The following is a 26659-nucleotide window of genomic DNA, read 5'->3' on the forward strand; positions in this document are numbered from 1 at the left end:
TATGGGGTTAACCCATCTTATATCTTCTTTCTTAGAATTATCTTTAAGTTTGAAACCACTATAAATTCCAAAAATAATCATGTATATTGCCTTTATTTTACAGCAATAATTTTAGCGGTCGTATTTTCCCAAACATTTTAAAATTTGTTTAATAAAGTTAAAAACTGAACTGGAATTTTGAAACGGTCATTTAAAAAATCGTTATCTTATTATAATTATATAGATAATCTGCTTATTTAATAAAAATGTTCCATTAAGTCGTTTTTTTTTTTTTTTTTGTTTGTTACAATGATATAAAATTTTTCTTTTTCATAAAAAAACTAGATAAGAAGACTTTTGTGAGTAAATTTTATTAAAAAAATAAGTAATTAGTAAATTCATAGTCGTAAAAACAATATTCATAATACACATATGTTAATTTATGTTAATAAATAAATATTCTTATATTTAAGGTACAAGCATCGTTTTTAGTGTAATGTTTTTCAAAACTTCAAAACTTTATCTATAGTATTGTGTAATAGTGAGTTTAAAAACTTTATTATTCTTAGAAACTAAGTTTAAATTTGAAGCGAGTTATACATGTCGCTCATTTACTTTTGAAGTTTTATATCCATATTCAAATTTAGCTTAAAACTTATATTAATATAGTTATTTTTTCTGAATAATTTCACTAAAAACGATTTTTTACATATTTTTCGTTAAGAGGATACAATAAAAACATTCTGAAGTTAATATTATAGAATTTCCAAGGCACATTTTTAGGCATAGTTTCTAAAAGTTGTAAACAAACTGTATAATACACGCAATGTTGATTTTAAATCCATGTTGACAATATCTGTAAAAATTTTACAATTTATATTTTTCATTTAATATAAATAATGAAACAACAAACGTTATATATCTATGTACCTTCAGGACGAGCTTTTGGCTTTGGTAGTCCGGCATCCTGCATTAAATCAAAAGAAAAAGCAACATTACTGACCATCTGTTCAGTATCTTGTGGTGTCAAATGAAATTCATAAAGCGGCACAAAAAATCCTCCAAGCAAACCCATTAGAAGGCAAAGGTATACACCATCCCGGAAATCGCTATTTAAATCGCTTATTTCAAAGTTCAACTTTGACAAGTGCTTATTTACAAATGTTATCAAAGACTTTTTAACGACGGCCAATTTGTCAGGCGCACAATCGAATAGAGTATCGAACGCATCCTTTTCACAGCGCATACCAACGTCATCGTACTCAGATGTTATTTGTTCTTGGAACTTTCTGTTGAACAGAAATAAAAAATATAATTATAAATATAAATTATTTAATCCCTATTTCATAGTTACTTACTGTGCATTCAGTACACCGCCACTCTTTTGTGCAATCACCACTGTAACAAATACGTTTTCGGGCAAGCGAATAGGTGCTCTAAAATGGCGTACCAAAGCAACCAACAAATGTAATATAGCAACTATATTCTTAGAATGAACACTTTCCACAGACCACTTTGGTATTTTTTGATGGAAACCCAATGTCTAGAAATTGAATATTTAAATTATAATTAGTAAATTATATATAATATAATTTTTGTAATTTATGTATTAAGTCAATACAATATTGCAGCATCAGAAAAGTTCGATATAATAAATCGTTTTCATTGTAATACCCTTCTATTGTTTCCACCATAGAAGTTGGCTACTTAATATTTGTATGTGTGTAAATATCATTAGAAAAATCAGTACTTACATGATTAACAGCATTTAATACAATATTAAGTTTCTGACGTTGCCCTTCTTCCGATTGAGTCACCTCTAAAACATCTAGTTTTCTTCCAGTCAATTTTTCCCATAATTTATGTAAAACCTGTAAATATTTGTTTATTAATATATGAATGATAGTGTGGAAATTATATAAATATATTACCTGTCCATCGTACATATCTTCATCTATACTTTGAACTATAATACGCTGTTCTGCGAGTTCATCGTTTATCCAATCAATTAAAATCTGTTGAAGTTTTAATACCTCTGGATCGTTCATCGACTGTGGATCAATTACAGCGCGTTGCTCATGATCACCTGAATAATAAATATTTGTAATAAAACTTCGATGACAAGTTAATATTATAAACCTTACGTAGGGCATAATCTTCTGGTGGAATATCAAACTGACTTGGAGCTCCAGGTGAATCTATGGCATGTTTACCTTCTTCCTGAACCTTTTGCACTAAAAAGCAAAAATAATATGAATACAAAATTAATGTACACAATTAATGTCCATAGACATTTCGACCACTTTAACCCTTTCGATTTAGTTATAAATCGGAGTATATATTCAACTCATAAATGCGGTTTATAGGGCGTTTAAATTATAATTATACGGCTTATAAATTATAAAACCATAGCTTATAAGATTGGTTATTGACATTTCTTAAAAATTACATGACGTCATGACACAAGGACAAAAAAATTAAAAATAATCCTTGAATATCTTAAAAATATAAATTTAGATTTTAGTATGAAGTATGTTTGTTAGCCCCTTGCTCAAAAAAAAACTAAATTTTGTACCCTTTAAAACTGATATTTTAAAGGTTTTGATTATTATATACATATGTATGTATGTTTTTAAGAACATTGAAAATATATGTATATTAGAGGTGTCCAAAAAATATGAATTTTGCTCGGATTGATCTCATTTAGTTCAATTTAGTGTGAAATTGGGTAAATTATAAATAATAAAATTGTTTCTTCAAAATTAAAATTAACTTTTTATAACATTTCGACCAAATCTTATTTTCTAGAGAAAATTATCCAATGTTAAGAATATATAATTTCAATGGCACAAATTTAAAAGAAATTAAAAAATCCTATTATTTACCGAATTTTACACTTTTAAATCGATTTCTGGAACGAGTTCCTGTTATCTGTTTGGCTAAAATTTTACACCAATAAGTTTTAGATGCTAATGGACAAAATGATGCCCATCCGATCAATGATAGATTATTATTTTTATTCATAATAAAAAAACTAACTATTAACGATCTGCTGTTTCCCTTATGGGAATATACACACAAAAAGCCCTTTTTTATTATGAATAAATTCTATAATGTAATAGCTCTAGCATGTATGTACATACATATCTACAAATTGACTTAAAAAAACTTATTATTTTGACCGTGACTGTATGAATACAATGTATAAATAAACAATGACGTAATGGGCGTTGTAAACAACCATCTGCAGCAATATAAATGCCTCTTTAATATAACAAGGATACAAAAGAGTTTATTACTATTATTTCTTCAATAGATTTACACAAAAATATATATTTTATTTAAATATAATTGTTTACCTTCTTTGGTTCCTTTCTTTCTTCCTAATGTACTAAATTTGTCCCAGAAACTTTCTTCTTTTTCTCCCGATTTAATTGCATTGCTTGAATGAGGAGACTTTGGGCGACTCAAGGTGCTCATTTTTTAAATTAATTAATTAATTAAAAAATGGTATATTTCTATAGAATGTTTCAAAATAAATCTATGAATGACAAATTCCGTAAACAGATATTAAAAAATATGAACAGAATATTGGCAACGCCAAAATATTTAGATCACTATGTCTACATAAGCAGTGTTAAAATTGAAATAACTCCGTCTACTCGAACGAAAAACAAATGTTATAAATAAAGACATCTTATGGTAGTCTATTATGTGCTAACAAAAGTACTACTTTTTGTTTTGCAAGAATAAAGCTGTGTACGTTCATATAGTAGTATACATATAGGCGAAACTGAAGCGGTTGTCAAACAAAATTTTTTATTCTATTCACACAGACGAGTTCTAACCACACTTGAAAGAACTACGCGCACTCACAAAACATGGAATTTTCTTAGCGAAATTGTGAGGATATAAGCACATAATAGTTTTTCTTATCACTTAACTTTAACCCCATGTCTATATTAGACAAATATTTATCACAGCACTTGACAAAACGTAGGTAGAAAATTGTCAGTTTTTTGTTTATGTTAATGCATAGGGGTAACAATATGCTGCTTTTATCAAGACAACTCACAGATAATTTTACTGAGATAATGCTATATTTTATAAAAACAATTAAAATTGAATGCAAATTTTGTCAATAAACATTAATTTCACTAAAACTTATTTTAAAAATCAATTTTAATTGCACAAAAACAAAATTCTATACAAATTTTACAATACAATGACGTTTGTTATCAAGAGATTGTTGTCTAATAAATGCTGCCTGTACCTGCTAATTTTTTGTCATGATAACAATTTGAAGTTTAGCAAAATAAATATTTGTCTAATATAGACATTGGTAATATTTATTTTTTTTGCGACACTTTTAGCTCCAGTCTTTAGGTGAAAGATTAGCGATTAAATTACAATTAATCTTCGAAAGATGTTTTTGAGTACTCAATTAGGTAATTTTGTTTGCAAGTTTAAGCGACCAATGGAGGTGGTTTAAACTTAAGCATGAAATGCAAAAGTGTAAACAACTGATGCAAAAAAATTAATGCAATTTTTATAAATATAAACATTAAAATGTTCTATTTATTGATTAGTATAAATTATGGACACTTCAAAATACAATTTTTTGTTTAAAATTTTAAATTCATTAATTTTCATATTAAATTTACTATTGTCTTCTCCTTTTTTATAAAACATGCATTGTTTTGATAACAAATTCAAATTTCATTGAGATTTCAAGTAATTCAGTTTACATAAGATCTTCCTAAAGGTAATTATAAAAAAACTTAGAACTATATGTATGATTCTAATCATGTAATATGAAAATAGCAACCTGCTGTATCAAACAAATGTTCCCGACATTAAAGTACATAGTGCTTGCTCCCGGCACCAAATTATAGTCCGATTTATAAAAAAGGATAGATATATACAACTTATGGTGGTAGTAGGCGACATGTGTTTTACATATGTACTGTCAAAATTTCCATCTGTAAAAGTTGTACATATCGTCTGATACATATGAAACTTTGCATGTGGAAATACATACAGTGAATCAAATAAGTTTTTTGCCTACCTTTTTTTAAGAGAATTTTGTTTTTTGTTCATAAATAAAATTAAAAAAAAAAAACAGGTAAAAAGTAAATTTATGTTTTCCAATTGAAAATAGAGATTGTGTAGAATGGGAAAACCAAGAAAAAAATTAAAATAAAAATTTTGGTGCATTTGTTGTTGCATTTTATTATTTTTCATCAGAATTTGCACGTCAATAAAGTATTTTGCATATTGAAATTTCCAGTTAATTTCGTTGGGGTTTTCAAATTATTTTTTAATTGCTTTTTGGAATTTATTGTTTTATTGTTAAGTATTTTTCAATTGTAATTTTCAAAAATCATATCCTTATTGTGTGAAACTGTGTAGTTATTTGCGTTAAAAATGTTTTAAGGGAAATAATGAGGCAATTCCAATATAAAAAATTAGTTTAGATTTTTAGAACAAGTATAAATCAATGAAATTCAATTATGAGATGTTTAATCAACCACTAAAAAATATAAAATATAGAAATTGATGGAATAACACAAAGAATTATTAAAAAACGCACTGAGTTGTCTTTCAAAATCTTTAACTTCCAAAGGAAAGCGACTTGAATCCAAGCAAAAACCATTGAAGTCCTCATTTATCTTCTCCAAAGTCCATATACGAACTTAAAAGAACACTATGTTAAAATTTAGACCTCTTAAAAGACCTTAGGTTGCTGGGAAACTGTGTAAAGTGAACTTTCGTGTGGTACGGAAAAATAATTAATTTAGATATTTACAAATAGAGGCGGTTCTCATCACCTAAGATCCACAAAAGCAATATTTTTCAGCTAATTATATATAGTTAGAACCCAAATCAAGAATAACTATCCAAATCCAACTACGCCTACTGTATTTTATTCATAAAATAAAGCATTCAAAATATGAATGCTTTGGTGTTATCCCCATACTTAGAGTGGCTAGGATGGTACTTAGTGTTAGCTTTATTGAATAAGAATCAATATTATACAATTCTTAATAAAATTCACACAGTACTCCCCAAATAGATGGGGTTTCCGTAATGTAGTTTTTGTTTATCAATACAAAATGACCAAAAACTCAGATTATTTTTGTTATAATCTATAGATTTTTACCCCACTAAATTTTTTCTAGGTCCAAATCCATTGATTTTCTAACATATCTTGTATCCAATTCAAAATTACTTATTATTTTCGAAATTAAATCAAAGAAACGATAGATTTCATGTTAAGTCAAATATTGAAAAATTCTTATAGATATATAGGATAATAAATCGGTTAAGAAATGTCCAAACTTAGTCGTTCCACTACTAAAATATCTAAAAAATGTTATTCTAATATATAGGAGTAATAAAAATATTAAAAAATATTAAAAAAATGAACAAAAAACCTAAAAAAGCAAAATACTTTATTGACCTTAAAAATTAACAATACGTTCACATTTTATCAAAAATTTCGTTAATTAATATCACGATTTTACTTTTTATGGTAGAAAATTAAAATATAAGATATTCTTTAAAAAATAAAACAAACAAATTGCTTTATTTTGCTAAAAATAATTGTTCAGATAAAGTTTTTCTTAAAATTTATAAAATTTTACATAGGCAAATTACTTAATTGATTCACTGTATGTAATTTTTTCGATTAGAGCTGCGATTAGAACAGCTGTTTTGCTTTGAAATAAACTAAAGAAAATGAATATAGGACATGAAAAAGTAAGTATTTTTTAATTTTTAATAAATTTATAATTTTAACAATTTGTATACATTAAAAAGACAGCATTGATTACATTATAGGTTATGTCATACGGAAAAACACAGGCAGGTGTGATAGCAAAAATTATGAATCGTATGTATAATAACAATTTTGACATACATTCGGATAAAAAAGTGACAGTACCACCTTTAGCAACTAAAATTAACATACACTTAAGACTAAAATATTATATACAATATATGCAGGTTGGAATTCACTTAAAATTACAATATTATATACAATATATACAGGTCCGAATTCAAAATTCGTAAAATGCCGAAGCAGCTTAGCTGCCGATTGTACTCCTGGTCAACTACATATATAATACATGAACTAATCATAATCATCAAAAATAAAATCAAAAGTTATATTGTACCCTACCAAATATAAATTAGCCAGCCATCAACCACAAGATGGCAGTTATGTTCACTATGTACATAAAATTCAGTCAAGAGTGAAAGCCCGTCAGAAAAATCAATGTCCTCCTTAAGAACACCAATTGGTGATATGTACAAACTGTTAGACCAACCTAAATTTATTAAATAGTTATAAATATCCCTTATAAGAGGGTTCATATGGATTTGAAGCCTCCGAGAAAAATTCCGCATAAAACCTGGTACAACAGGGTATACAGAGGCGTCTCGAGCAAAAAACTAATTCCCTCTCTTTCGCACAAAACCATTTCAATGATTTTTTTACCTGTATTTTATATACCTCTTCTCACAAAACAATTTCAAAATAAAAAAAAAGCGGATTTTAGACTTTTTGAAAGCTGAAAATAAAATAAATCTTAATAATATAAACTATTCAGTGTTTTTTTATTTAAAATGAATGAAACTATATTATTGACCGCTTGTGCAGTAAATTTATTGTTTTGTTTATCATTTTTTAATGATTTTGTAATTTTTTCATTTCTTCGGCTCGAGTAAAAACACAGTAGTGTTTTTTGAAATATCGTGTTTTTTTTTTCAAAAAACACACTTTAAATTAGACTTGTTTTTCCATGCATATTTTCATGTTCAAAAACATTTCAATTAGACGTGTTTAATTATAAAACAATGAACACAACTAAAACAAAAAGAAACGTTAAAAACACAAATTGAAAATACAAAAAATATTAAAAAAATTAAAACAATTTAAAATGTTCTTAAATCTTCAACTCAGTTAAATCAGAATTTCTTAATTTTCAAAAATAATTATTTTAGCCAGAAAAACAATAAGTAACAAACATTTATCGATAGAAAATAAATATAAATATCATTTAACAAAAGTTAAATACATACATACATGTATACGCACACTATCGAACAAAATAAAGTGCAAAAGTACTAATACTATATTCTATCAACGAAAAATCTGTTAAATGATTATTAAATATAGAAAATTTTTTAAATTCGTTTAGTTAATATACAATGCTACAAAAATAACAATAAAACAAAATTATTGTACTTAAAACTATTCTGTATAACGTCAAAAATTAAAGTAAATTCACTTTTTTGTCGGACAAAATAAAGTGTAAATTTTATATATCATTATTTAAATTTATTGTATATCAAAATTTTGTATCTATTTTGGTTCTGTTTTGAATATTTGGATCTACTTAAACCATTTTGGTAATTTTTTTACCATTATTATTCCCAATCGCCTTCCCTTTCTCTTGTTTTCCCGCATACGATTATTTTTAAAATGAATCCGTTTTTATTCACTACTTCATCAGAATTTTTTATCAATTGTGGTCCAAAATTAATCTATTGGATTTAGGGCGGTGCTCTGAGCAGGTCATTCCAATTTTTCAGTGTTTTTATTCGTACAATAATGATTTTTAGCCTTTGTTGTGTGTTTGAAGTCATGAATCTGTTGAGACATGAAGCCTCCCAAGACCATTTTTAAGCCATTTATTTCAGGATTTTTATTAAATATGCTCGTGTATTGCTCATTTGTAATTACTTACTCCATTTTCACTAAGATTCCCGCTCCTAAAGTTGTACCAATACTGATACTAAATAATGTACCAATACTGATAGCCCTCTACGCTAATGTTTAAAAAACACGGTATTGTTTTTCAAGTTTTGTATAATAAATGGCTTACCTCTCACTCATGTTGGTTGGTTTACGTGGTAGTTCACAGCGCGCGAACTGTCAAGTAGAATCTAAGAGACTCCGTTTTGACCGGACCACTCCACTCGTCAGATGTTGTATTTTTTTTAGTATTAGATCCAGCCCGTAGCTGTGAGAAATCTGAGGATATCATTAAACCTAAACTCAGATATATCACCAGGGTTAGGTATAAAGTGATTGTCAAGAAAGCGGTTTCTCTTTACGGCCAGAGCAGGGCATTCGCAGAGGAGATGAAAGACCGTTTCTTCCTTTTCCTTGTCTTTGCAACTGCGACAATGATCATTGTGAGGGAGACCAAGCCGACATGCGTGTCTGCCTACTACCCAGTGTCCTGTTATTACTGCTATCAGCCTTAATATGTCGCGCCTACTTCGGTTTAAAAGGTGTCTTGTGCGTTTCTCATTGAAGGAGGGCCAAATAACTTGGCCCCTTTGCATGTGTCTAGGTTATTCCACCTGTTTTCTGCTTTTTGAAGAAAGAATCTGAGGATATTGCTCTTGATAAAACTTAACGGAGTTGCTACTGAAACGGCGTCGGAGATATCAAGAGCAGATCCCATTCTGGCAAGCTCATCTGTCTGGACCCAAACAAGGGTAATGTCATACAGACGGCCCAGCATTGATAGATCCTTCTTGCGTTGTCTAACTAATAGGGAAGTAGTAGTATAAGAGTTTAGTAAGAGAAGTGCCGCTTGACTATCGACAAAGATTCCTATGTTGCCGCGAATATTGAGGTCACCCTACAGGCCTCTCACTCATTGTCGACATTTTAAATTTTTCGATACAAATAGGAACTCATCTGACCAACTACATAAATTTGAGCTAAAAAATACAAAATTAAATACTAAAATCGTAAGAAACTTTCCTCTCTTTTAAAAAAGTTGGTGGAAGATTCAATGTATGGGTCAGTTGACTCTTCGTATGTGTTAAATTTTTAACGTTAGGTGTGGGGAACCTACGGGAAATCTATTCAGAAAGGTCTAGTGAACACTACGTGAGCATATTACACTCAAATCTAAAGATCAGTGCCTTAGAAATGGACTTGAGCAACTTTATATCACGGCAAGATAATAAGCTTAAGTACTTGATAAAGTTAAAAAATAACATTAATGTAGGAAAAAACACCGGAAAATTGGAATGTCCTGCTCAGAGCACCGCTTTTAATCCAATAGATTAATTTTGGACCACAACTGATCAAAAAATTCCGATGAAATAGTGAATAAAATTGGATTCCTTTTGAAAATAATCGTATGCGGGAAAACAAGTGGAGAAGAAGGCGACTGGGAATAATAATGGTAAAATTGCCAAAATGGCTTAAGTAGATCCAAATATTCAAATCAGAACCAAAATAGATAAAAAATTTTTGTTATACAACATATTTTAACAATGATATATAACTTTAATTTAAAATTTTATACAGAAACAGAAATTTTAAGTACAATAATTTTGTTTTATTGTTATTTTTGTAGCATTGTATATTAACTAAATGAATTTAAATAAATTTTCATTATTTAATAATCATTTAACAGATTTTTCGCTAAAAGAATATATCATGAGTACTTTTGCACTTTATTTTGTCCGATAGTGTATATGTAGATAGTGTAAACAAAAAAATACATACTCGAGTTTTGGTAATATTTCAACTACATACAGTTAATTACAAAAATAAGTATATTATTTTTTCAAAAAACAAAAAAGTAACACATTTATTTATTTAATTATGATAATTATTATTCACTACTTTTTTTCTTCATATTTTGGTTCTTTGAGTTCTCATTTAAGCTGAAGTTAAAAAGGTGCAAAATTTACGTCACAAAAGTAAGTATACAGATCATTTCAGTATATAGTTTAATGATATTAACAAAATTTATGAAAATTTTACTTGTATTAATATAATTACTTTTTAATAAAATATTTTTTACACAATAACTTGGAAAAAATCTACTTTTAGTTCTCAAATCTTGAAATTTGGGCCGATTGGCTCCGGAATTAATTAGTAGAACAGTTTTTTCTCATTTCTACGATTTTTTTTCCACTTTAGACCCCGGATTTTGGATCTGGTGGTCATTGAACCCTCCAAATGATGCATTGGAAATAGAATTTTTAACTTTTGAAAAGAGTTTTTATTTCGAAATTAATGTTACATGCATGGATTTGGCCATTTTGAACACAGTACGTTCTTAAAAAATCGAAATTTAACTTTAACCGAATTTTTTTAAGACTTACAACATAAACTTTAAAATTTGGATAATTCTATATAATTTCTTTAATTTAAACAGGTTTTCAAATACTCCGATTTCCAAAGCATACAATAATGCTACCAATCATATCTTGATATACTCGATACAATAACCATGTTTTATGGATCGGACATTTTATTTGTTCTAGCAACAAATTAAGATGTATTCGTGTTCAAAATTGTTCAATTCGTATTCATACCACCAATTGAGCCTGATGTAATATAAAAATTTTACTATTTTGGACAATAATCAATTTCAGAACCGATATGTAGTGTAAGTTATTGACATGGTCACCATTTGACGATTATTGGTAGTATTTAGGAGTGTGTAACGGATGGTTGGAACCAAAAAACTTGTTTTAATTAATGGATACTAGTACAAATATTATTAATATCGCATTTTAAGATATACATTTTAGGAAATCGCCGTTAAAAATCGAATATGAACGATATACTATGTTAAAAACGGCAATGTTCCTCAATGGATTGCAATTATTGTAAAGAAACAACTAATTTAAAAGTTGAAATATCGTCTTCCAATGCATCATAATGAACAAACGATGGATATTATTGAATACCCGATCCAAAACTCCAAACACAGAATATTTTATTATAAAATAATTACATTCAAACAGGTAAAATTTTCATGAATTTTGTTAATATCATTAAGCCAAATACATATTGAAATTATCTGTGTACTTACTTTTGTGACGTAAATTTTGCACCTATTTAACTACACCTTAAATGAGAACTCAGGTAACCAAAATAACCCGGAAAAAAGTAGTGAATAATAATTATCATAATTGTTTTTGATAAATAAATGTGTTACTTTTTGATTTTTGAAAAAATAATATCCTTTTTTTAAATAAAACCAATTGTCAGTATTTCTGTATACTTATTTTTGAGGTTAACTGTATATACAAATTAATTAATATAATACATATATCACTATATACATACACATTAGCTAAAGGCAGGTGTAAAAAATAGATCTCTGACTAGTTTTGTTTGTTTTTTATTCATGTGTGATGGATTTAATTATCACAGAGTTATTTAGGTAAAATCAAAGGACTAGTCCGACTGTTAGAGAACGATCAAGACGATCCAATTTCTGATACTGTATTCTTGACCTCGTCACCGATATATGAGGATCGGTGCTAAATATGACAATATTATCAGCATCGAGAAGAATGGAAACAGCGCTTTCTTGCTTGTATGTCTTTACATAAAAATACGCCCCTGATCTAATGAAACTTGCTTGGTTTTTTTAAGCCCCCTTCACACAAGCACACGAGAGAAAATGCGGTTGGAAAATTTGACAGTCGTATGGCTCTCTTTATTTTTGGTTAGATCAGGGATGTATTTTTATGTAAACACATAAAAAACAGCTGTTTCCATCTTACTTTGTTATTGTTTTATTCCAATCGCGTAAACATGAAAAATATAAATCATACGACTTTTATTCTGTTTTTATCATACGGATGGAATTTCATTTTACTTTTTCATTAGACTTGTCGTACGTAAAGTGTGATCGTCTGAAGGGCCCTTTAAACATTTCAAGATATGAATTAAGGAATATAACTGTAAAATTTTTCATCCGTATTTTCTCTTAATGTGTTGCATTAAAACTTTTGACAGATCAAATTACTTTACTTATGTAAACTGTTTTTTTAGAATAACCCTACAAACTTTGCAATTTCGTAAACTACATCTATCAGTAATTGTAACGTTTATGCCTAGCCTTAATATTATATTTCGGTTCAGCTTTGTAGGTGTATTCTGGAAGGTATATTTGAGAATGTGCCCTATTGTGACAAAAGTTCCTATAAATACCATTTTTGCACAGAGGCGTTTTGAACAAATCTATAGGATATGGGCTAACTAATTGAAACGTATGGTAAATACGTTTTTGACATATACAAATCTACTAGATTTGATTTAAAACGTGTAGGAAATGTATTTTACTCGAACAAATTCCATTCAAATTGAATGTTTTCATATAAAAGAGACATTTCATTTCGAATTGAAATAGAAAAAATATTAATTTTAAGTAAGTGGCATTTAAAAAATAAATGTATACATTGACAGCAGTAATTATTTTTTGATGTGTAATATTATATAAAATTAACTTTTTTTGTCGAAATGTCAAAATAAAATTTAGCAAGCTCAGTAAATGTAGTAGATTTCAAGCCAGTGGAAACAGCAATCACAAAGTATACAGAGGTGTCACTTTTGACATGTGAAAAAGTCTAAAATCAGCTTTTTTTGATTTTGAAATTGTTTTGTGAGAAGAGGTATATAAAATACAGGTAAAAAAATCATTGAAATGGTTTTGTGCGAAAGAGAGGGAATTAGTTTTTTGCTCGAGACGCCTCTGTATACCCTGTGACAGCAATAACCACATGCGCAGAGTTTATTGTTAAACCAAGTATAACTTGACAAATATTTTTCACAACACTTAAAAAAACGTTGGTGAAATAACATTAATATTTTTGTTAATATTAATTCATAGGGGAATCAAAATGCGGTTTTCATCACTACAAATCACAGTTCTTTTATTTATAAAAACAATTAACATTAAATGTAAATTTTATAAATAAACCCTAAATTGACTAAATTTTATCTCATCTACAATTCTACAATTAAATGAAGTTTTTTATCAATTGTTTTTAACAATTGTTTTGTCAACTTTGTTTCAACGATGTTATAACGCTAATAAACTGTGACTATACCTGATCATTTTTATCGCGATAACAATTTGACGTTTAGGATAAAAAATGTGTAAAATGTAGACATGTCTGTCAAAAAAACATTGTTTTTGTTACTTTCACGTTTGAATAAAAATTGCCAGCTGGGTTTATGTCGCCACTGCTGTATTAATTTTGTAAAATACCATATCTAGTGTGATATATTTTAGTTTTTTAACTTGACGTTTTATTTTAATTAAAAATATGCGTTTGGATGTTTAAGGTGGAGATATTATGGAACAACATTCTGCAAATCAGAAAATAAGGTCGCAATCTATGAAAAAGGCCAACTACAACCGTAACCAAAAAAAGAAGACTCCACCGAAAGTCAACAAAAGGCAAAACGATATTTACATTACAACAAAGTCTAACTTTAAGGTATCTTTAATATGGAATTTTTTAATTTATGCAATTCTATGAATACACATTAAACATTAAACTTTTATTTAGGCACAACAAAAACATTGCGAAGATTTACTGAACGCCGGAATAAAGGAAATATATTTGCATTGTTTGGGAAACGCAATTTTACGAGGTCTTAATTTGGCATCGAGCTTAGTTAAAGATTCAAATGATGCCCTTACATATGCAATAAATACATCTACTATTCATTTAATAGGTAAATTCAAATTATTTTCAATATAATTTATACATATGAATGTCTAAAATAATGACAGAGTTTTTGCTTGGCCAAAATTTGTGAAAACGATATTTGTAATCAACCAAACCAAAATTAGGCCCATGGTAGCCAGTAGTCTTCTAATAACCAAAAACTTTTTCTTGGGTTATTTTGGTGCAAAAACCACGGCTTCTATTTTTCTAAAACCATTCACAAATAAATTTACATGTAAATTTGGAGGAGGAATAAGGTACTGTGTTTTGGGTCCAACAACGACACTTGTTCATATCAAAAATTTCCGATTTTGTGAATAAATATTCAATTTTGTTTGTGTGGAATGCATAGGACCGATTTGAAATAGTATAAAAGTTATACCCCAATTTACATGTATGTAAATTTCTCGAATTATTGCTATCACGCATTACCAACGAATTTTTAGCAATATCGAACTGTTAAAAATCACACCTTTTCTGCATTTCATTTCGAATCGACATTTTCTCCGTATTCTGGTGTTCTTCATTTCGATTCGACTATCCGCCACATAAACAACTTACAAAAACGTAGATACGATCGTAATGCAGAATACACACAATCGTATAGCATTGAAACGAAATGGAATTGTTTATCCTTTTTCTTACGATTCAGTTTTTTTGTTGGAATACTTTTCGTAATCGAAATGTAGATTAGGGGTGAATATATCTGGCGAATGTATCTCAATACCGTTAAGGTATCATTTACGAACACGATTGCAAAACTAATAAAAATATTTTATAAACTTTTATTAGCATTGAGATTGGAACCAAAAAATGTATTTTTAATGCATAATTAATATTGCTAAATACTCGCTATTAATATCGTTTTCGAAACTTCGAGATTGAAAGATTTGCTGCCACGAACTAAGCGACAGATGAGCTCTACGAGCACATACTCTTGCCGCTTTCAATAGCCGTTTTCGAATGTTTTATCGGAGAAATTAATGAGAAAACTTCTGTGGTGATTTCTTTATAAATAGCCGTGGTCAAGTGGCCATGCATGTACTTATGTATCTTCACCTGTAATGAAAAAAAGCGTAACAACCAAATAAATAAAATTCGACTTTTTGATAGGAAATGGTCCACTGCATCAAAATGTTTTCGCAAATTATTATTTTGACCGACTTTATTAATATGAATTTTATTTAGTTTTTTGTCCCCTGCAAAATTTTAAAAGTGTTGTTGCAAAAGCGCGTGCATTTCAGGTGACGGTATGTTTGTACATTAGAGGTGCCCAAAAATATAGATTTTTTTGTATGGTTCTTTATTTATTAGTGTCTAAAATTAAGATTTTAAGCCAATTGGATAACGGGAACCCGTGCTGAAAATCGAGTGAGTTAAACTTTAGTGTTCTGGTTTCCTCTGTTATGAATATTACGAGGCCAAATAATTCTTCCTCAGTGGGTGTATATTGTTACCCCCTTATTCACAAAAAAAATATGTATTTTATAAACAGTTTATAAATTAGATTTTGTATGGAAATTTTGTTTTATAAACCTTTTATAAAATAAAAATGTTGTTTGTGAATAAGGGGATTAGAGGGTAACTTAAACATTAAACTTTGGTACATAATATACATAAACCTTAACATTCTTTTGTGAAACTGACAGATATTTTAAATGAAAACCATGGCCAGATTTGCAACAGTCATCAAAGTTTAGAATTTGTTTTACTTCCAAAGTTATTAATCCAAATTGTTGGTCCAGTTTGGAAATGCCTCACGGTGCTGCTTGTGATGATTAGTTTGCGATGCTGATGCGAATTTTATGTATAAACAAAAAACTTTAATTTTAAAAAGTTTCAAAAAATTAGTTACAATATAAATACTCATTTACACATTTAGCTATTTATTTATGTGATGCATTTTCGAATACACTGCGTATCAGAACAGTGCAGTGATGCGTTTACGAACTGGCATTTGCAAGCAGATCTTATTTTTTCCATAATATATTATTGTCCCATTGTTGATTTCCTATTTTAATATTATTAATCGTTTCTTTTTCTAGATGAATATCATCCATTAAGTGATGCCGATGATATTTCTATTCAGCGGAGAAATAATTCAGCTGTCCATATTAAAATTGTTCGAAATTCAGTGTATGACGTTGATGTTGCCTTTTCAATTTAATCGATACATAATAATACAAAATGTTTAAGTTGTCGGAACTGGTACGCTGGCTCGGACTTACCGAATTTGAAATAATGATAAATTTATGCGGTCTTCTCGTCTTCACAATAACGCTTGCTTTTCGGATATCTGGAACAATTGTGAAAAACTCTGTGGATTGGTTTACGATTTTTAGTCCACTTTTTTGCATTGACATCTGCAATGCATATTTTTGCATAATTGTTGGAATTAGAATGTACTTGGACTCAGATAATAAGCGCAAAGCTTTGCATCGTTTTATGTGGAGCACCTACTTTTTGTTTCTTGTCGCAATATTCAAATATTTGCTTTGTCTTAAACTTAGTGGTCAAACAAATTTGGAATATAGCGAAGTATTTTCACCCATATTTGTTTTGCTTCAGTTGGTTGCGGTACGTGCTTGTCAACTACCGAATTCAGTGTGACGTACTAATCGGATGATGTTAAAATAAATATTTATAATGTATAGTAGTTCTGTTTTATTTTAATTTACTTTTATATAAACTATAAATAAAAATAATGAGAGGAATGTAAAAAAGCAATTTTCATAACATTAACGAAAGTTATATTCGGTATTTATGATTGAAGATATAAAAAATAAAAATATTTAATCAATAAACACACATGTACGTATTATTATATCAAATCAAACTTATAAATGAGATTAAGTTCCGATTTTTTCAATTTCTTCGGTGTTGTCTGCATTGAGCTCCTTAATATTTTTCTTAAAATGATTCTCAATGGTGCGACAGATGGCCATGGCTTTTTCGCTATCTACTAGATTAATTGCAATGCCATTTTTACCTGTAATGGAAGTAAATTAGCAAAAATAATTTTAAATGTGTCACCATATTATTACCAAATCTTCCGGTCCTTCCGATGCGATGTAAATAAGTTTCACAATCGGCATTGCCCTTGGCGTCCATTGGTAAGTCAAAGTTTACGACAATTGTAACTTGTTCGACATCGATTCCTTTAAATTAGAATAAAAAAACTTAATTTCGAATTGTAATTATAATAAGGAACGTGTTTTCGTTACCTCTGGACAATACGTTTGTTGTTATCAGTACTTTTTCTAGTCCAATTCTAAAACGATCCAAAACAGCTAACCTTTGTTCAACAGTTAGATCGCCGGATAGAACAGCAACGGAATGGCCATCGGATGACAATTTTCCAGCTAACCAACCAGCTGTTTTTCGGGTCTAAAATTAATAGATAAATTCAATTTTTTAAATTTATTTTTAAAATGTCCATTGGTAAATGTTGTGGACTGGGATCAAATGAGGTCGACTTATGCTTATACAAATTTTAGATCTACTGATTTTTGCATAAACATAATTATGAGTTCTAAAGTGATATTCAGTATGTCCAGTTGTATGTGGACTAGTTGACCTAAAAGTGTGCTAAACAAATGGCTACCACTGTATATGCATGTTTAAGCAATTTATAGATGAAAATAAAATAGTGTTATATGGTCAAATATGGACCGATCCTCATAAAATTCGGAGGTTGAATTTTTGTTCATATATGTAAAACTAATTTATGACCATTTATCATAATACTACTGTTCATAAGTTTATTATGCATTTTAAGTGATTTGCTGAACTTAAACTTTGTCGTTATGAAAATCTGCAATATGAATTGCTCATATATACATACATTTCACTTACATGAGAAATCATTATTTAATTAAGAATACTTACATGACAGAAAATGATGGCTTGTCCAATAGTAATACTGCCATATATGTTCTGAATTGCCTGATACTTTTCATCTTCCGAACGACATCTTACATAATATTGCTTAATGTTGTCAAGTGATTCTTGTTCCCGTTTAAGTCTAAAATTATAAGAACACAAAATGAGATGCGACAAATATTTCAGACAAATCAGAGTATGAAATGAGCCAAAGTTTGAACCAGTCGAAGATTTCGTCATATAATTCATAATGTTAATGGTAGGCATAGCTAAAGGACTCAATTTTTCAAAAACTTTCAATGTTAATTTGAGCATTAAGATGCTATACAGAAAAACCTTTAGACTTTAAAGTTTTATTCAATTTATTTGCATCTGATATGCATTTTTGATTAGTGTGCTATGCTGAAGCATTGCAGTATTTAAAGCTATTGCAAATCCAAACAATCAGATGTATTAAGTTGAAACTTTTATATTAGATGATTTAAAAAATAAAATAAATAATTTAATGTCATTACTTACCTAATTATATTTGCTTCAGGCACAATATGCTCTGCAAACTCCATCACTTCTTTATCATATGTAGCTGAAAAGAATAACATCTGACACTTTGGCGATAATTGTCTGAAATTATTAGTAATAATTTGTTAATTATAACATTGAAAAAAATAATATAACTTACTTATGAATGCGAATACATTGATCGTGATGACCCTGAGTGGCAATCATTACGTCGGCTTCATCTAACACGAAAACTCGAATTTTCTTCAAGTCGATGACACGATATTTAAGACCCCAGTCAAGAACTTTTCCAGGAGTTCCAATTATTATATGGTCGGATAACTTGGTGCCTGGTACAACTAAAAAATAAATTTTATAATAAAAATATGTATTAACTTTATATGTAAACACTGCAAGTAAATCATTTATAATACATGTACAGTGTCTCTCATAAGTATTCGAATTTAGGTAAACTATGAAAAGAAAACAAATTTAATAATATATTTTGTGTGGAAAATAAATAAATTAATTTGTTATATTGTCTAGATAGTCCTTAGTTTTGATATCACGCCCCTTAAAACTTGAAAACTTTACATTTACTTAAATTAGTTGTGCTTTTTTTAAAAAAAGTCCATGAAACTACTTCACAAAAGTATGCGAATTTTTCCTGTATTTCATATTTGATCATACTATCAACCGCATGGATATATTTTTGACCCATTTGGTCCACAATTTTGGGGGATTTGTACCCTCTTTTCATGTAATATCATTAAAATGGCGATTTTTGGCTATATTTGTATGTTTTCACCCTTTTTCCAGAGATAAAACCAAAATTTAATATTGGAATTTAATAGAACCCATAGGGTATCTAAAAATAATATTTTTTGTTATAAGGATCTGTACTTCAACGTTCCAAGATGTATTTTTGGTATCGTTTTTCAGTTTCTAATTGAATTATCTGGATCGTAAGACCCTTTTCGTACCTCTAGGGACGATATTTTCCGACAAAGTTGTCTAGTGTATATTCATGCACATATTGGCACTAATGTATTTTAAATTTTCAATATATTATAGCGGTATACAACCCCAAAACATGCCTTAACAAAACGTCATCCTATATAGTAGATTTCAGTTTTTACTACTCGTAACTTTCACGCTTATGTTGCCCGTTACAATAACACTGTAAGTCCTAAATTTTGGTTTTAATTTGATCATAGTAAATAATATTTAAACACATATCAACATTTTTGATGTGATCATAATGATATCGCGCCATGCAGCATGGAGGACATTGGTATATAAAAATAATGATTTTACTGTTTTGAATGGTGCTTATTCGAGGCATGTTTTGGAGTTGTACACTTCCACAACACATTGAAAACTTAAAATGTATAAAAGCTGATATCTAAAAGAATATATACCAGAAAACTTTCCCCGAAAATAGTTGATCCTAGTATTATAAAAATGGACTTAAGTTCCAATATATTGAATTAGCGACAGAAGAATGATCCGAATAATTTATCTTGGAACGTTTAAATACAGATTCTTGTAACAAAAAATATTATTTTTAGATACCCCAAGGAGTCTTTTAAGTCCCAATATCAAATTTTTGTTTTATCTCTGGAAAAAAGGAGAAAAATTTACAATTATGGCCAAAAATCGCCATTTTAATGATATTACATGAAAACAGGGTACAAATTCCCCAAAATTGTGGACCAAATGGGCCAAAAATATATCCTTACCGTGGATAGTAACCCCTTAAAACAATATTACGCATAAAAACCATTCGATTCTAAAATTTGTGTTGCGTATAATATGATCAAATATAAATACCGGAAAAATTCGTATACTTTTGTGAGGCAAATTTACGGACTTTTTTTAAAAAAGCACAATTAATTTAAGTCAATGCAAATTTTTCAAGTTTTAAAAAGCGTGATATCAAACATAAGGACTATCTAGACAATATAACAAATTAATTTATTTATTTTGCACACAAAATATATTATTAAATTTGGTTTCTTTTTATAGTTTACCCAAATTCGAATAATTATGAGAGACACTGTATGTAAGTATCTATGTTAGATCGACTCAAAATATGACCATAATATAATTAAAACAAGTAAGAGTGCTATATTCGGCTGTGCCGAATCTCATATACCCTCCATCAAACCGTATGCTGTAAAAGGAATGCTCCCCTATAAACATCAGCGTGATATTTGGAATATAGCTTAAGTCAATTATGGCCAGAGCTCTTTTGAACTACCAAAATATTAATTAAACAAGTAAGAGTGCTATATTCGGCTGTGCCGAATCTCATATACCCACTATCAAACCGTATGCTGTAAAAGGAATGCTCCCCTATAAACATCAGCGTGATATTTGGAATATAGCTTAAGTCAATTATGGCCAGAGCTCTTTTGAACTACCAAAATATTAATTAAAAAAACAAATATTTTATTTCAATTCTTAAACCGTGAGCGTCAATTATGAACCGATACTCATAAAATTTTGTACATAGATTATGTATATTTTAAATAAGGAACACTCGTAGTTATTAACCAAGACTCTTTCCTGAAGGGAACCTTTTGTGTATTACCAACACATTCCACATGAAATTCGGAGCGAATTTCATAACCGTATTTCATAACTCATATTTTTAAGCCAGTAATGATCGTTTAAGTAATTTTCTGAAAATTAAATTATGGACCGATCCTCCCTAAATTTGGTGGAGAGATATTGGCACGCATTAAACTTATGTGCGTCAATTTTCGTCACATTCATATTTTTAAGCCAATAATGAACATGTAGTTATTTGCAGAGGGGGACCTTATATGGGGGAAGGCTCATTTATGGGCCGATGCAAAAAAATTGGTACAGAGGTTTTGGCTCGTAAGAAACTTACGTGTGTAGCATTTCATCGCTTTACTCGTATTTTTAAGACAGTAATGAGCGTTTAAGCTATTTCCTGAAGTGGACCCAATAGGGAGATTAGGGCCAATTATGGACCTATCCACATAAAAGTTATTAAAAAGATTTTGGCTCGCGAAGAACTTAATTGTGTAAAATTTTATTGCTATATTCATATTTTTTAGTCAGTAATGATCGTTAGTCATTTTCAGAAGGGGACCTTATATGGGGGATAGGGTCATTTATGGGCCGATCTTAAAAAAATTGGTAGAGCGATTTTGGTTCGTAAGAAACTTACTTATACCGAATTTCATCGCTATACTCGTATTTTTGGACCAGTAATGAGTGTTAAAGTAATTTTCTAAATGGGACCTTATATGGGGGGTAGGGTCAATTATGGACCGATCCTCAAAAAATTTGGTAGAAAAATTTTGGCTCACATGAAACGTATTTATGTCGAATTTCATCGCTATACTTGCATTTTAGGGCCAGTAATGAGTGTTTAAGTCATTTTCAGGAGGGGACCTTATATAGGAGGTAGGGTCATTTATGGGCCGATCCTAAAAAAAATTGGTTAAAAGGTTTTGGTTCGTAAGAAACTTACTTATACTGAATTTCATCGCTATACTCGAATTTTTAGGCTAGTAATGAGTGTTAAAGTCATTTTCTAAAGGGGACCTTATATAGGGGGTAGGGTCATTTATGGGCCGATCCTAAAAAAAAATGGTAGAGAGATTTTGGTTCGTAGGAAACAAACTTATACCAAATTTCATCGCTATACTTGCATTTTGGGACCAGTAATGATTGTTAAAGTAATTTTCATAAGGGGACCTTATATGGGGGGTAGGGTCATTTATAGGCCGATCCTCAAAAACTTTGGTAGAAAGATTTTGGCTCACATTAAACTTCTTTATGTCGAATTTCATCACTACACTCCTACTTATAAAAGAGTTATGTCCGTTAAAGCTGTTTTTTGGAGGTCCACTTGTATGGGGGCTATCGGAAAAAGTGGACCGATATTGCCCATTTTCAATACCAAACAAACCTTAACAATAGAGAATATTTATGCAAAATTTCAACTGTCTAGCTCCTCTCGTGTGGTCCCTATCGTGATTTCAACAGACAGACGGACGGACGGACAGACGGACGGACAGACGGACGGACATGGCTAGATCGTCTTAGAATTTAATAAGGACCCGGAATATATATACTTTTATGGGTCTATGACCAATATTTCGATGTGTTACAAACGGAATGACAAAATCGATATACCCCCCATCTTTTTTGATGGTGGGTATAAAAATATCGAAAGGTTTATAAGAATGTTTATGTCATCTGAAAGTCCAATATGTCGTCTACAAAATAAAGAGATATTTTAACCTTAGGTTTAAAAAAGTATTTTATGGCTAGAATTATGACATAAAGTTTTTTTTTCAAAATTTAGGACACTATATCCCTTGGATTCATCGAATTTTAAATCAAAAGTATACTTTGATCTCTTGGTCAAAAAATGGTTGGCCTGTGTTATTTGTTTTCTTACAAGTTTTTACTAGTATGTATGTACTAATAAAGTTTATTTACTTTTTACTACCTTTAAGGATTTAAGAGATTGTTAATTTTTATTTTTCGATCTCGTACTATTTGTCAATATTTTTATGGGTTGTTTCGGAATTTTTACCAATATTTCTGTTATGGTCAATTTTGCTGATTTTAATAGCAAACCTTTCGAAAGTGTGTCTGATAGAATTATTAATAATAAAATTAAAAGAGCTTTTTTGAAATCGGACCAACTAAAAATTTTCAGAAAAGAACCATTATATGCCTTGATCCCGCTAAACTAAAGTAAATATTGACGTCAGGACAAAATATTTAAGAAATGGAATCTTAGAAAGAATCAAATTTTGACATATCCCAAAAAAGTAAAAAATACTTAAGAAATAGAATCTTAGAAAGAACCAACTTTTGACTTATACCAAAAAAATTCTTGTTATATATGTGTATTTTTACCTTCTTCACCACGTACTGCAAACTTTAATTTTATATCAGGACAAAATTGTGCCATTCTTGCGGCAGCTTCCCCAGTTTGTATGGCCAGTTCATACGTTGGAGATAAACAAAGAACCTATTAATATACACATGTCATAAAAGACATAAAATTACAAAATGTTTGCTTTTATATTAAAATTGTACCTGAGGATAATCCAGTTTAGTATCTACTCTGCTTAACATTGCAAGTACAAAGGCCGCCGTTTTACCAGTACCAGATTGACTTTGTGCTATCATATTTTGTGGAGGATCAGCTAATAATATCGGTAAAGCATTTTCCTGAATTTTTGAAGGTGCGTTAAAACCCATGGCATAAATTCCTTTTAAAATTTCCGGTTTTCTGAAAAAGTTAAATAATTTATTAATATGTCATTTTCTGCACGTGGATATTTTAACATACAAATGTAGTTTTTCGAAAGTTTTTACAGAATATAACGGCGAAGTTGGGTCCTGGCGTTGAACCTCCAAATCTAACTTAGATTCGACTAAACCTTTTCTTATAATTTTGAGCAGAAGACTTGTTTCGGCAGGGCTGAAATTGGAAAATTATTAAAAATTTACTTAAATTTTGCAACTCCAAGAAACAGTTTATAAATGTAATAATTTAGTTAAAAGGGTATTGATTAATTTATAATTAGATTTTACCTTACAACATCAGCATCTTCTTCTTTTTTTTCATTCGAATCATCTTCTTTCTTCTCAATTTCCAAATTACTGACCTAAAATATGTACATAAATATTACAAATGAACATGAATTATTTTACAGAAATAATTATGCAGTAAAACTGATCCACTTTAGATTCTTGAATAATCCTGAAACTAGTAATTTTGCTTTATCAATTGTCTATATTTTTAATATAGAAAACATTTTTTTAATTTCTATCAGAAGACAATGCATCCACAGACAGTTTGTTGTTGCTGGGGTTGACAGACCTTGGCCGAATAATTCGGGTTCTTCCGGTACGTAGAACCGGAAGCTGTCGGGGAATGTAACAGAGTGGTAGTTTTGTTTGGATTAATCATTTATCAAATCATTTTTGTTAATGCAACAGAGAATTCATTACACACCACATCATATAGCATAACAAATGATTTGAGTTTTTATACATGTTTTTATAAATTTTCCTCCTTTATGTGCTTCTTTTTTACTCTTTTCAAAAACGTTATAAAATTATTATATTGAACGTTGCGGCTCTACAGATACAAAAACTGATTTTTATTGAGGGCTAACCAAATTTTTCGTTCACATTTTGACAAAATTGCGAGTTTATTTAATTAATAAATAGTCACGGAATTTCAGTTTTAATGGAATCGATTGGCCCTATATATTATACATCTTTAACATTTTCCCACAAAATGTAATCCATTGTTGTTGAATTACATGATAAAGACGACCAATAAACACGTGAATTTTCTAAATAAATACTAGTGGAAAATTTGGTTTGTAATAAAATTTTTGTTTCTGTGGCATGTGAAGCTGATGGTAACGAGTCCTGTTTTTCGGTTTATCAATTTTATCCAAATTCGGGACTTCTAAAAGGTTGATTTCTATCTACCACTTGACAAACTTAATCGAGTTTCTTGGAAGTGATGTTATTCCAGAAATAATAACATTCCTGACTAATACTGAAAAAAAAAATCATTCAGTTTTTTCATGATAAGGAGCGCACAACAGGCCCGAAAGTGGCCTAGGTGTATTTCTTCGGATTTGATACATCCTCCTATCAACCTACCTACCTACCTAATCGATTATTTATAAATATTTATTATTTTAAATATTTTTGCTTATAATTTTTTTAAGTTGGAAATAACAATGGTTCTTGCATGGCTCGGTGATAAAGGTATTGCGGCTAATTGAATGATGCAGTGAAGAAGTTTTTAGCATAACTCCCACAAACGGAAGACCAGTTTTAATAAATCCTATATTGATTTTTTTATTTGGGACATACATATGTATGATGTCCTAATGTATTAGGTACTAAAAATTAAAAATATTCATATGGCGAAAGTTGTTTCTAATACGCCAATTGCATTCATACATCCATACACAAATAGGTACATACCGCATATTTACATACATATGTGGTAATATATTATAACTTATTTACTTTTTATAATTTTCTTAAGATTCTAGGTGGACACAGTAAAAACAGTAGGACATACACATATTTACTGCTGTAATAATCTTACCAATTTGGATACCTGATCCTCTGCTTTTTTGGCCCAATCCATTACAAAATTTACGAAATACTAAAATAATGTAAACGAAATATATTTATGTATTTCTATTGGCAGTAAAAGTGGCACAGGATATGTGCAAACGTTTTTACAAATTACCTTAAAGTAAAATTATTTTTAACAACAATGTCCTCACTTTCTCAAATGCAATTTGAAAAATAATCACTCAATAAATGCCACAGTTTGCAAAAAAAGAACTGAAACAGCATTGCAATTTTTAGTACCATTAATATACTTATATTGAAAAAAGTACCCAACAATTTTATGTCATGCAATAATGGTTTAAATATAGTCTACACGTACCATAAAAGATACCGTGAGATTTTTCATGTTCATTTTTCTTCAAGGTAGCGAAAAGGTTTCTTTATCAAATATTGTCACATGTGCTTAAGGAGTCACGTTTCAAAAATTTGTTGCGATTGCAAAGGGTGAACTGAGTAAGTGAGCTAAGTTTTCGGGAATATAATATAAGAAAGTTGGACTTCTTCTATGTTGTTGCGGAATGCGTTATCCGCATAATATATGATTTGAACTCTTTGTTAAAGTAGTGTGAATTTGGAACTTAAATTTGAATTTTAAAATACCAACGAA

General features: G+C 29.4%; 4 protein-coding genes across 5 annotated transcripts; 2 read left to right on the forward strand and 2 right to left on the reverse strand.

Moving 5' to 3' along the window:
- Positions 1-331: 331 nt before the first annotated feature.
- Positions 332-3581, reverse strand: LOC119601481 (beta-parvin). Its single transcript, XM_037952436.1, has 7 exons — positions 3339-3581; positions 2124-2213; positions 1911-2065; positions 1734-1850; positions 1338-1522; positions 910-1268; positions 332-835 (listed from the first exon to the last, which is right to left on the reverse strand). The coding sequence occupies exons 1-7, from the start codon at positions 3457-3459 to the stop codon at positions 759-761; spliced, it is 1104 nt and encodes a 367-aa protein (XP_037808364.1). The 5' UTR covers positions 3460-3581; the 3' UTR covers positions 332-758.
- A 10376-nt stretch (positions 3582-13957) lies between these two features.
- Positions 13958-16739, forward strand: LOC119601474 (ribonuclease P protein subunit p20). 2 transcript variants are annotated; one of them, XM_037952422.1, is made up of 4 exons: positions 13958-14038; positions 14108-14262; positions 14335-14503; positions 16542-16739. In XM_037952422.1, the coding sequence occupies exons 2-4, from the start codon at positions 14119-14121 to the stop codon at positions 16661-16663; spliced, it is 435 nt and encodes a 144-aa protein (XP_037808350.1). In that variant the 5' UTR covers positions 13958-14038; positions 14108-14118; the 3' UTR covers positions 16664-16739. The 2 variants fall into 2 exon arrangements, with proteins under 2 accessions (XP_037808350.1, XP_037808351.1); XM_037952423.1 differs by having other exon boundaries at positions 13992-14021.
- LOC119601475 (transmembrane protein 203) lies at positions 16613-17300 on the forward strand. Its single transcript, XM_037952424.1, has one exon. The coding sequence runs from the start codon at positions 16684-16686 to the stop codon at positions 17104-17106; it is 423 nt and encodes a 140-aa protein (XP_037808352.1). The 5' UTR covers positions 16613-16683; the 3' UTR covers positions 17107-17300.
- Positions 17159-26259, reverse strand: LOC119601473 (DEAD-box helicase Dbp80). The gene is made up of 12 exons (XM_037952420.1): positions 26168-26259; positions 26021-26080; positions 24475-24548; positions 24230-24361; positions 23974-24169; positions 23791-23905; positions 19058-19235; positions 18898-18999; positions 18385-18520; positions 17721-17883; positions 17541-17654; positions 17159-17485 (listed from the first exon to the last, which is right to left on the reverse strand). Exons 2-12 carry the CDS (start codon positions 26060-26062, stop codon positions 17346-17348), a joined length of 1392 nt encoding a protein of 463 aa, XP_037808348.1. The 5' UTR covers positions 26063-26080; positions 26168-26259; the 3' UTR covers positions 17159-17345.
- Positions 26260-26659: the final 400 nt, after the last annotated feature.

Source organism: Lucilia sericata, unplaced genomic scaffold (genome assembly GCF_015586225.1).
Source record: "Lucilia sericata isolate MDLA Ls3-8-SP2 unplaced genomic scaffold, ASM1558622v1 Contig000168F_arrow, whole genome shotgun sequence".
Taxonomy (NCBI): domain Eukaryota; kingdom Metazoa; phylum Arthropoda; class Insecta; order Diptera; family Calliphoridae; genus Lucilia; species Lucilia sericata.

Excerpts from the sequence above, each read along its gene's own strand:
- LOC119601473 (XM_037952420.1), bottom strand. The coding sequence starts at position 26,062 with ATGGATTGGGCCAAAAAAGCAGAGGATCAGGTATCCAAATTG. Across the intron at positions 24,549-26,020 it reads AGGATCAGGTATCCAAATTG|GTCAGTAATTTGGAAATTGA; the intron begins GTAAGATTATTA and ends TACATATTTTAG. Across the intron at positions 17,486-17,540 it reads CGGAAGGACCGGAAGATTTG|GTAAAAATGGCATTGCAATT; the intron begins GTAATAATATGG and ends CTTCCATTACAG.
- LOC119601474 (XM_037952422.1), top strand. The coding sequence starts at position 14,119 with ATGGAACAACATTCTGCAAATCAGAAAATAAGGTCGCAATCTATGAAA. Across the intron at positions 14,263-14,334 it reads CAACAAAGTCTAACTTTAAG|GCACAACAAAAACATTGCGA; the intron begins GTATCTTTAATA and ends ACTTTTATTTAG. Across the intron at positions 14,504-16,541 it reads ATCTACTATTCATTTAATAG|ATGAATATCATCCATTAAGT; the intron begins GTAAATTCAAAT and ends TTCTTTTTCTAG.
- LOC119601481 (XM_037952436.1), bottom strand. The coding sequence starts at position 3,459 with ATGAGCACCTTGAGTCGCCCAAAGTCTCCTCATTCAAGCAATGCAATT. Across the intron at positions 2,066-2,123 it reads ACCAGAAGATTATGCCCTAC|GTGATCATGAGCAACGCGCT; the intron begins GTAAGGTTTATA and ends TTTATTATTCAG. Across the intron at positions 836-909 it reads GCCAAAAGCTCGTCCTGAAG|ATATTGTCAACATGGATTTA; the intron begins GTACATAGATAT and ends AAATTTTTACAG.
- LOC119601475 (XM_037952424.1), top strand. The coding sequence starts at position 16,684 with ATGTTTAAGTTGTCGGAACTGGTACGCTGGCTCGGACTTACCGAATTT.